The following is a 12129-nucleotide window of genomic DNA, read 5'->3' as shown; positions in this document are numbered from 1 at the left end:
GTAAAGATCTGGAGAATTTATAAAGAAACATTTATTCAGAGAGACTAATTAACTATTTGCATAATGTTGTATTTTGTGCAGGGCTGATGGTTGTTATTCAGATTCTGTAAATTAAATGCATTAAAGCAAAGAGCATTCTATATTAGCAGTCCTGTTTATGCCTTTTCTCCCCCCCCTTGAAATCTTGCCTTTTTTAGGGTAAGATGGTGAAAGGAATGGGTGGCGCCATGGACTTGGTGTCCAGCTCAAGAACTAAAGTGGTTGTCACTATGGAGCACTCTGCAAAGGTAAATTTTTAAGGTATTTTCTGCCATGTATTTTTCCCCTAGACTGAAAACATACATTGGGTTGTATCCAACAATGTGTACATGGTGGTCCACTCAGTGAGATGTCCTGTTCCTCTCCTCCCTCTGTGCACTTTCAACCTTTTCTCCAAAGCGTCTTCCAACTCTCTGGAGCAGAGTTTGAGAGTGTGTGTGTGTGGGGGGAATACAGAGGAGAGGAAAGTTCCAATGTGCTTGCTAGTGGAACAGCAGCATTGAATGCAACCCATAGCTTTTGCATGAGTGTGTCTGGTGCCTGCTTCTTTTGGCTTTCTCTCACACTCCTGTCTCTTTGCTTTGTGCTATGCTGCTTTCTGACCTGGAACAAGCCTTCTCATCTCCGTTCACCATGCTGATTTCATTGTATCTTAAAAAAAAAACAACCCTCTTGTCTTCAGCACTGCTCTTCTGGAACCTTCCAAAGTCTCACTTTTAGTACTTCTCTTGCCACTGTAAGCTATCCGCGTGATGCCAATGAAAGTCTCCTTTCATTTGCTACCTTGTTCGAGGATGTGGAACCTGTGGCCTTCCAGATATTGTTGGACCACAACTCCCATCATCCCTGAACATTGACCATGCCAGCTGGGTCTGATGGGAGTTGTAGTCAAACAAATATCTGAAGGGCAACAGCTTCCCTGTCCCTCGTTTTAAGTCCACAGTTGACTCCAGACTATTGCTGAAGCAACATTCCAAGCTTGCTGTGACGGGTTGCCTTGCATCCTGTCAGTCTCTACAGCTCCACGTGGAGCTCCACATGGTGCTGATCTCATAGGTTCCACATCCCCAACCTTGTTCTAGTGTCGCATGCAAGTTCTCAAGCAAAGGGCAGTATCACCTCTGTGCAGCACCTAAAATGCAACGGGCACTATATAAAGGATAGTTAGCAATGCAGAGAACATGCACCTTAGATAGAATTTAGACCTGATGGTATTGCTGTTGGTTTCAAGCGACTTAGAAAGATTTGAAGCTGCAAGCAGATTTTCTCTTCTCCAAGAAGTAGGAAGCTCAAGCTATCTTTACAGAATCAGTTTCATTTGAAGAAGTAAGTGCAGGCAGTCTGGTGTCTTTTTGTAACAGTCTGTAACAGCCAATCTTCAAAAAGGGATCCAGAGGGGATCCCGGAAATTACAGGCCAGTTAGCTTAACTTCTGTCCCTGGAAAACTGGTAGAAAGTATAATTAAAGCTAGATTAACTAAGCACATAGTAGAACAAGCCTTGCTGAAGCAGAGCCAGCATGGCTTCTGCAAGGGAAAGTCCTGTCTCAGTAACCTATTAGAATTCTTTGAGAGTGTCAACAAGCATATAGATAGAGGTGATCCAGTGGACATAGTGTACTTAGACTTTCAAAAAGCGTTTGACAAGGTACCTCACCAAAGGCTTCTGAGGAAGCTTAGCAGTCATGGAATAAGAGGAGAGGTCGTCTTGTGGATAAGGAATTGGTTAAGAAGCAGAAAGCAGAGAGTAGGAATAAACGGACAGTTCTCCCAATGGAGGGCTGTAGAAAGTGGAGCCCCTCAAGGATCGGCATTGGGACCTGTACTTTTCAACTTGTTCATTAATGACCTAGAATTAGGAGTGAGCAGTGAAGTGGCCAAGTTTGCTGACGACACTAAATTGTTCAGGGTTGTTAAAACAAAAAGGGATTGCGAAGAGCTCCAAAAAGACCTCTCCAAACTGAGTGAATGGGCGGAAAAATGGCAAATGCAATTCAATATAAACAAGTGTAAAATTATGCATATTGGAGCAAAAAATCTTAATTTCACATATACGCTCATGGGGTCTGAACTGGCGGTGACCGACCAGGAGAGAGACCTCGGGGTTGTAGTGGACAGCACAATGAAAATGTCGACCCAGTGTGCGGCAGCTGTGAAAAAGGCAAATTCCATGCTAGCGATAATTAGGAAAGGTATTGAAAATAAAACAGCCGATATCATAATGCCGTTGTATAAATCTATGGTGCGGCCGCATTTGGAATACTGTGTACAGTTCTGGTCGCCTCATCTCAAAAAGGATATTATAGAGTTGGAAAGGGTTCAGAAGAGGGCAACCAGAATGATCAAGGGGATGGAGCGACTCCCTTACGAGGAAAGGTTGCAGCATTTGGGGCTTTTTAGTTTAGAGAAAAGGCGGGTCAGAGGAGACATGGTAGAAGTGTATAAAATTATGCATGGCATTGAGAAAGTGGATAGAGAAAAGTTCTTCTCCCTCTCTCATAATACTAGAACTCGTGGACATTCAAAGAAGCTGAATGTTGGAAGATTCAGGACAGACAAAAGGAAGTACTTCTTTACTCAGCGCATAGTTAAACTATGGAATTTGCTCCCACAAGATGCGGTAATGGCCACCAGCTTGGATGGCTTTAAAAGAAGATTAGACAAATTCATGGAGGACAGGGCTATCAATGGCTACTAGCCATGATGGCTGTGCTCTGCCACCCTAGTCAGAGGCAGCATGCTTCTGAAAACCAGTTGCCGGAAGCCTCAGGAGGGGAGAGTGTTCTTGCAGTCGGGTCCTGCTTGCGGGCTTCCCCCAGGCACCTGGTTGGCCACTGTGAGAACAGGATGCTGGACTAGATGGGCCACTGGCCTGATCCAGCAGGCTCTTCTTATGTTCTTATGTTCTTATGTTCTTATGTTTAAAATCATACAGGCTGAGTAGGAGCTACATAAGCATGCAGGCAAATGGTGCTCAGTTCCAAGCAACATCAGCAGTCTAGAATCTAAGACGTTGTTTCTTTCCATTCTCCAACCTCTTTATCTGCTGTCTGAGGGTAGCCGTTCTCTCTCTCCCTTTCCCTTCCACCCTCCCTCTCCCCCCATGACCCCCTCCCGGAATGATGTTAACAAAGTGGTGTAGTGTTCCACAGAGGAATTGTGGAAAATAAAATGGGTGCCTTTTGCTCCCTCACTACCTCTCCCTCTCCCCATCCCTGGAAACTGCTAAAATGTCCTTAACGGGGTAGGGGGAGAAGTGAACCATTTTGGGCCAGGCTTAGTTAAAACTGCTTTTAGGTAATCATGCCCCCTCCAATGAAAAAAGTAAATATGATTCAAAGTATGTTTCCAGTATAGTTGAGGAGCATGTTGAAGGGGGGAATGGACCAATGGAAGCAAGCTGCCTTGTGATCCCTGCTAAAAGGGTCCATGTAATATACATTTTAGAAATAAAAACACTTTTACTCTTGACCTACAACCTTTGGGCTAGGCATGGGGTTCAAGGAATTGTGTGTCTCTGTGTGTGTGTTTTCCCTTATTAATTGCTCATGTCTTGGCTGGGAGATCCCATAGTACAATTTTGTGAAGGCTGGGTGTTGGTTGGTTCTTCTATTCTTATTACGATGGCTTTTTTTTTTTGTAGATATATTTTCAGATAGGGTTTAACCACTGCTGTAATAATAATGGGTAGCAGTAAGATCATCTTTAACTGCAGCATTCTGAAATGCTTTGGATCACAGCAGCTGTCTTGAAGGCTATCTCTTTCCTTAAGCCTGTGCGTTTAAATCGCCATAGGATGATTAGAGGAGATATTGCATGACCTTAAAGGTATACCTGATGGGTCGATGGAACACTTTCCCTTAAAAATAGCAAAGATAAATTGTTACTTTGCCAGGAACAGAACTTGGAAGGTCCTTGAATTAAGCATTGATGTTAGACTGTCTGACATTCTCCTTTAAATACCATTCATTTCACTAAGGGAGCTAGCTGTCTGGATTGCAGATGGAGATGTTAACTGGTATGAATTAGAATGAAACAATTGTTCCCTATTGTAAAGGGGAAGCAAGGGGAATAAATATTTGAGAATATATTTATTTATTATTATTTGATTTATATCCCACCCTTCCTTCCAGTAGGAGCCCAGGGTGGCAAACAAAAGCACTAAAAACACTTTAAAACATCATAAAAACTGACTTTGAAAAATGGAAATGGACTGCTTTCAAGTCGATTCCGACTTATGGCGACCCTATGAACAGGGTTTTCATGGTAAGCCATATTCAGAGATGGTTTACCATTGCCTCCCTCTGAGGCTCAGAGGCAGTGACTGGCCCAAGGTCACCCAGTGAGCTTCATGTCTGTGTGGGGATTCGAACCCTGGTCTCCCAGGTCGTAGTCCAGCACCTTAACCACTACACCACACGGGCTCTCGAAAAAAACAACACTTTAAAATACATTAAAATAAAACATTTTTAAAAAACATTTTTAAAAAAACTTTAAAAACATCTGGAGGCATTCAAGAGGCAGCTGGATAGCCATCTGTCGGGAATGCTTTGATTTGAGCCTTATAGGGCCCTTCCAACTCTACTATTTATGATTCTATGATCTTAAAAAAAGGTTTAAAAACATATTAAAAAACAATTCCAACACAGATACAGATATATGCTGTTTAAGAATTTTTCTTTTTTTAGAAAACAGGAAATACATGCTACTCTGTAAGAGGTAAGCAAATTGTAAAATCCCTAAAATAGTAAAATCGACATCATTGTAAAAGCCCTAAAATTAATCGGTGATTAATATCAGCATGCAATACTCTTCATAATTGCCTCTTGAATTGTATAAATGCAATAGAGCAACTGGAGCGGAAAGCAAAAGGGGCAAAATATTACAAAAGTTTTTCACCCACTGTTTAATACACATGCAAAAATATGGTAATTTTAAAGGTGCCTCTCACTTATGCTCATGGCTCTTTGTAGCCAGGTTCAGAGACTATCACCTTCACAACTTTTACCAAGCACTGATTTTTTTTCAAATGAATGGTAACACACTTCTCGCCTGTGTCATTTGTACAAATTCACTGACAGGAACTAATATGCTTAGAAACAACTGCAGTTTGAAGAGGGTTCAAAGAATACAGTTGACAACACTGCAAAACTGAGTACAGTCTGTAATCTCAAATTAACCGTGGATTCCACCATTTCTTTAGAGTATTTCGGGCTCTGTAGAATTTGGTTGCCATTGCCAGGGACCAATTGCTGCTGGAGACCAGGTGCCTGCCAAATGTGTGCTGGTGGTGTAAGGCAAATATTTATTTATTGCAAAGGATTCCTAAACCACTTAATATTCAAAAATCTCTGTTGTTCAAAAATACTATACAAAAATAATACAGTATCATAAAAACAGAAATACAACATAAAAAACTGGTAAAACAGTATTATAAAAAAAGAAATTCAGTGATAACAAGGTCAAGTCTTATAGGTCAGGAAAAGCCTGTGAAAATTAGAGCTGAGGTGTAAGTAGGGGGCATTGTTTGCAAGCACTTTTATAAGCTGCAAAAAATGTTCCCACCATTATGGGATTTTTCAGGAGAGTTCCCTGGGAAGAGGGATTGATTGCTAAACCACTTTGGGAATTGTACCTCTGTGATGTCCTAACAATTCTCAGTACTGTACCCTTAACTGCAGACTACAGTTCCTAGGATTCCTTGGGGGAAGGCTATGACTGTTTAAACTGGTACAATATTGCTTTAGATGTATAGTGCAGATGGGGCCCTACCAAGGAACAGAGAGAGCAGGAATTAGTGATTCACTATCTGTAAACCAATTTACAGAAGTCCTGTCTGTTCAGGAAGGATATGGCAATTCCATCCCATATATACGGTCTGCTTAGTAAACGTCGCAAGACGTCACCCTAAGAGTCGGAAACGACTCTCACTACAAGTGCGGGGACACCTTTACTTTATCTATTCAGTAAACTTTACTTACTGATGTCACAAATGATCCCAGAATATTTGAGCAGTGGTTTCATGAATTATCCATAACATATTCAACCATAGTGGAAGCTTCCTAATTAGAACTGGTATATATTTGTTGTGGTCTGTGAGACTTACTGAATTTCAAGCAAGTCGTTTTTCTCTGCCAAGTTGACTGTTTGCTTATATGCGTATGTGTTTTCACCATAGGGCAATGCCCACAAGATTTTGGAAAAATGCACTTTGCCAATTACTGGGAAACATTGTGTGAATCGCATCATAACGGAAAAGGTAGGATATTCTACTTTTATTTCACTGTTATTCCATATTTTCCTGAAGGAGATCAGACTGGCATTTGTCTTCACAACATTCCTGTAAGGAAGATTGGAGAGTGAGTTGCCTAAGACTTAACTCTTGTTAATGTTAGTCTCCAAGCTCTCTTGATGAGAACAGCCATTTTAAACTTGGCCCAGGAAGAATAAGCAGGTGTCTTCCATACTTCTCATGAAATATAGGAACAGCTCCCCCCACCCCCAGACTTGGAAATCACAACTGGCTCTTCTAACACTGCAACAATCAAGCCATCTGTTCCAAATACTGTAATGTACATCATAATATTTATGTCACAATATTTAAATGAGTCCTTTTATTTTATTTTGCACAATTTTAACCCTGCCTCTGTGAGCCAAAAGTGCTCTCAGAAAGGATTACAAAAATCAGTATTAAAACGGCCCTTGTCCTCAGCCTCACAAACTAAAAAGATGCAACATACAAGGAAAAAGGAATGGGAGGGTTGAAGGAAAAGCAAGTTCAACCCCAAGATCTTACAATGCATTTATATAGTTCTGTCTATTGTTGTGTTGCTGTTCTCTGGCCCTCCCTAAGACTATATGAAATCAGAGAATTTGGATTATTGATTTTGGCCTGCAGGAGTGCTTCAGTTTAATTGAGGCTTGAGGATTGGGCACCGCAATAATACCATGTTGACCTACCAGACCTGGGACTATATTAATGAACAGATGTGTATTTTAAATCTCGTTTTGACACATACTCAGTAGTGGTGGGCAGGAACACTCACCTGACCTCCCATCAGTGGCGTTGCTGAAGATTACCGGAAGGGAAAGAGAGAGGGTCCAGGTGGCAGCGAGGTGCAGATGCATCAGCATGAGCTGCAATTGGCTCCGCTGGTGCATTTGAACCTCACTGCTGCCTTGCAGTAAGCCGCAGTGGCACTGGCAACAGGAGGTCAGGTAGGTGCTGCCATCCCACCAGCTGCTTCTGCACGTACACCTGTATTGTGCTTGTGGCAGTGAAGCCTCCCTACAAATAGCCTGTGTGTCAGAAGAGAGAACAAAATTCTGTTTTGTCATGGTGTAGAGGACAGCCAGCTGCTTCCACTGCCACCCTTCATCTACAATACCTGTGCCTGCTGTGAACACCAGTTGCAGGGGAGAGTGGTGGTGTTGTACTCAGGTCCCGCTTATGGGCTTCCCGCAGGCATCTGGTTGGCCACTGTGAGAACCGGGTACTGGACTAAGTGGGCCCTTGGCCTCCTCCAGCAGGGCTGCTCTTATGTTGGGCTTTATACTTGAGTGAGTTGAGCCCAAAATTGTTATATGCACAAACCTTGGGTCCGTGCCCCCTTCTTCCCTCCTAGTCTGCCATGGCCAGGAGGAGACCAGAAGCCTCAAATGAAATGGAGCAGTTCTACATTTCATTCAAATTCTGAGAACGTGGGTTGGTTTAAAAGTGGGAGTAGATGTGCCCTCAACCGAGGGTGGGTAGTTTGGTGGGATGCATGAACCAAAGGCTCATCCATGTAATGTTACCTATAATGCTTCTCTACAAAAATTCTGGCTTATGTGGAATGTCCCCCCCCTTACAGTTTCTGTCTAGGTGCCAGTGTAGAAACTGTGCAAGTGAAACTTCCATGCAGTCATGTGCCATTGTGGCGGGATGCTTGTTTTGCACATTATTTTAAGATACAAGGTGAAGGGGAAGGGTATACACCTGCTCCTCCTCTGCAGCTGCCACTGCGTTAAGGAACTAGGGCAGAGGTGGCTAACCTTTCTTTTCTTTTCTTGTGCCTGAGGGTTGGATTCATCTTTCACCAACTCACATAGGCACACAGCTCCTCTCCCCATCTGCAGCCAATCTGTGCAGATCAACTGAGAACGGGGGTTCAACCACTCTCTGTTCCTCAAGTGACTGATCTAATGACTGAGGGGAGAATGCAATTTGCATCTTCATCAGGGCACTGGACTCTGCCCACCTAAGAATCTGCCCCAAATTGGTGGGATCTTGGACCTAAATATTTTGCTTGGGGAGCCACATCAGACCTTTGAACTAGGGGTTAGCCACCCACAGACTAGGGACATTCCAAACAAACTGGAATGGGTTCAGAGGATGATCAGGGGCCTTGAAACAAAGCCTTATGAGGAGAGACTGAAAGAAGTGGGCATGTTTAGCCTTGAGAAGAGAAGACTGAGGGGAGATATGATAGCACTGTTCAAGTACTTGAAAGCTTGTCACACAGAGGAGGGCCAGGATCTCTTCTGGATCATCCCAGAGTGCAGGACATGGAATAATGGGCTCAATTTCCAGGAAGCTAGATTTTGACTGAACATCAGGAAAAACTTCCTAACTGTTAGTACAACAATGGAACCAATTACCTAGGGAGGTGGTGGGCTCTCCAACACTGGAGGCATTCAAGAGGGAGCTGGACAGCTACCTGTTTGGTATGCTTTAGTTTGGATTCCTGCATTAAGCAGGAGGTTGGATTTGATAGCCTTGTAGGCCCCTTCCAACTCTATGATTCTATGATTTAAGGAACTAGAGTAGAGATAGACAAGAAGGTGGAGGATGAAAGTGATAGATGTATATCAGGGACTGGCCAGGGATCGACAGATTGGTATTTACCAACTGGAAACATTGGCTTCATTTAATTAGCAAGGCTTCCCTCCTTTCCTTTTTTTTAGACTGAAATGATTTACATTTCTTTTCAATCCTGCAGGCTGTGTTTGATGTTGATAAGAAAAAGGGACTGACGTTGATTGAAATCTGGGAAGGACTGTCAGTGGATGACATCAAGAAAAGCACTGGTGCTGAGTTCACAGTAAGTCATTGTCTGGCTAATGCCATAGTCGTTCTCTTGCTGATGCTGTAGTCCTGTTTCTGACTCGGATGTAGCTTGGGAAGCAAGTAAACAGCAGCCCTGGTACAGGTTTCCATGCGTTGGCTTGCCCATGCTGCACACACAAAAGGCAGCTTCAAGAGTTCGTGCAGGAGAAATTCTTGGTGGATTTAAAGTATGAAAATGTTGGCTAAACTAGGAATTGAAAAATCCGTCAATTTTGGTTCTCTCAATTTCTCATTTTTTCAATCTTAAATTTGGTTGTCCCCATTTCTGCAGCAATTTGTAATTTTTTATAAACATACCCAGGTATAAAGACTACAGACTCAAGATTGTAACTGAAATGAATCAGTCATTTATTGATGCACAGTGCTTCATTCAGAGCATGTTATTTATTTATTTATTTATTGTATTTGTAGACCGCCCCATAGCCGAAGCTCTCTGAGCGGTTTACAGTAACTAAATATACACATTTAAAACACATCTTTTAAAAACAATTTAAAACACAATTTAAATTTTTTAAAAAATTTAAAAAACACATGCTAAAATGCCTGGGAGAAGAGGAAAGTCTTGACCTGGCACTGAAAAGATAACAGTGATGGCGCCAGGCGCACCTCGTCAGGGAGATCATTCCGTAATTTATCTTCACATAGAAAATAATGATATCCTGAACTTTGAATCAAAACATAGCAACACAGAATAAGAATTGCGTGCAAAAATTATTATAATAGCATTGACAAAACAATCGGAATTCGTTATTAGGAGGAACAGAGGAAGCTGCCGTACAGGCTGCTGGTGAATCTAGCTCAGTTTTGTCTCATTGGTTTTGAGGTGGAAATGCAATGGAACAGACTTACAGTACACATAAGTCACCCAGTACGCAAAAGTAACCCAGACTGGAAATCCATGGAAGGCTTGCATCTCAGTGGCAGGCCATCTGCTTTGCATGCAGGAAATCCCAGGTTCAGTCCCCGGCATCTCTACGTAGGGCTGCGGCAGAACCCTGTCTGAAACCCTGGAGAGCTGCTGCCAGTCAGTGTAGACAATACTGCTCTAGATGGTCTGACTCGGTATAAGGCAGCTTCCTATGTTTCTAAATAGACTGATATGCCAGTCTCTAGTTTGAACCACTTCCCCCACACTAGGATGTATATCTAGGACTGACTCTACCATTAGGATTTGCGTACCATTAGGGCAGCAGATACCAGGGCTTGGATAGTAGTGGCAATCTTTCCGTCATCCCCCTGGGGACCCCTAAACTAGCCTGCCCTGCATACCCTATGCTAGTCTGTTCTTCTCACTGCGGTGCGGAGCAGTGTCCTACCACCAGTGTTGAAGTAACTGCTGATCTAGTTGCTCAGGGGTGAGGGGCCTTTTCCAGCCGAAGGGCCCCTTCTGGGCAGCCTTTCAGGGGTCACCTGCCAGTGGTGGTTGGGGCCAGAGGCAAAAGGGTGAGGAGCAATGGATGTCAATTTTACTTTTGTGCAGTAGGCTAGTTTCTGTGCACACTTGCACACCCTGCTCAATAATTCTTACTTGTCTGGATGGAGAATAATTAGAGTTCAAGGACACATTCCACCCAACCAAATGTGAAACAGGGCCAGTGAGGACGGGGAGAGTTCTGCGGGTTCAGAGAGGGCTACATTTGCCCCCCGAAACTGAGGTGCCCCACTCTCTGCTGTACATAGGATGGAAGAGTGCCATGTTGTCCTTTACTGGCCCAGAAACTTTCGTTGCCTGAGGCAACGTGTATATCTGTGTTCACTCATAGATTTGAAAGTGAAATGAAGTAAATGCTGGCTGTAAGCTGAGAGAGTTCACTTCCTAACTTGCAGTTTGCTCACTTCAGGGACTGCCTGAAAGAGAGAAGCCAAGGGGAAGTCCTAGAAATTTAACTTGCTGCTGGATCCCATAGAAGCTTAATATTGATATCTTGTTTTAAGCAGGGCCTAAAATGGAAATGGCCTGCTCCAAAGAAACTCCAAAAAAAATCCACAATTCCTTAGTAGTATTTGTTTCTGAGTTGCCAAGAATTACTATCAAGGGAATCACAAGAGGCCAGCTCCTTCAAATGTAATATAGGGAGCCAGAATTGTCCATAAATTGCAATTTCAACAAGTAATTTGTCATTATAAACCCTATCTTAGTTGCCATAGAACGTGAATTGGTATCCAGTCAAAACAGAGCGACAGGAGTAGTGGCTGGCAGAAAAAAAAGTATTCTCAGGAACAAGAGAATAACATAAAAAGACCTCTGCTGAATCAGTTCAAAGGCATTAGAAACAAAGGAAGCTGCCTTATACTTAGTCAGACTGTTGGCCCATCTAGCTGAGTATTGTCTACCATGACTGGCAGCTGCTCTCAGGGATTTCAGAGGAGATGCTGGGTATTGAACCTGGGACCTTCTGCATTCAAGGCAGATGTTCTACCAGTGAGCTATGGCAATTCTTACAGTGGCTAGCCAGATGCCAGTGAAAAAGCCCGTGAGGAACACATTCTTGTTTGTGATCTCCAGCAACTGGTATTCAGAGGCGAACTATGATACTGGAAGTAATATAGCCATTGCGTCTAGTAGCCTTTGATAGCCTCCATAATTGTGTACACAGTGATGCCATTAAGTTTAGATTATGCCATTTCTCTCTTTAAAATATAGCAATAAAGGAAGAAAAACTGTGTAGCAGCATAGTGGATTCTTTGGAAGAGATGTGGCGGAGAGTTCTGACTTTCACAGCTTTATTAGAAGGAGCATCATCTAGGTAACATGCTCAGCAGCCACATAACAAAGAAGTTATTTAAACCACCAATCTTTAGTATGAAACTGTCATAAGAGCAAGAATGAGCAATCCGATCTGGATTTCATTTGGCTGCCAAGGCAAAAGTTTGGCTTTTCTTTTAAATCAGATCTGCTGCCGTTTGGCTTCAAAACAGATTGTCCCACTGGGATGATTTTCATTTGTACATGTAAAAATTTTCTTCTGAATTGTATCAGCA

The 12129-nt window shown here is 42.8% G+C and overlaps 1 protein-coding gene across 1 annotated transcript in view; it reads left to right on the top strand.

Moving 5' to 3' along the window:
- Positions 1 to 12129, top strand: part of OXCT1 (3-oxoacid CoA-transferase 1) — a 78950-nt gene that overhangs the window by 58283 nt on the left and 8538 nt on the right. The window contains exons 14-16 of the mRNA XM_061617185.1: positions 198 to 287; positions 6217 to 6297; positions 9020 to 9121. Coding sequence (XP_061473169.1) covers positions 198 to 287; positions 6217 to 6297; positions 9020 to 9121 — 273 coding nt within the window. The remainder of the gene's footprint in view (positions 1 to 197; positions 288 to 6216; positions 6298 to 9019; positions 9122 to 12129) is intronic.

Source organism: Rhineura floridana, chromosome 1, assembly GCF_030035675.1.
Source record: "Rhineura floridana isolate rRhiFlo1 chromosome 1, rRhiFlo1.hap2, whole genome shotgun sequence".
Taxonomy (NCBI): domain Eukaryota; kingdom Metazoa; phylum Chordata; class Lepidosauria; order Squamata; family Rhineuridae; genus Rhineura; species Rhineura floridana.
This window is presented reverse-complemented; position numbering and strand designations above follow the sequence as displayed.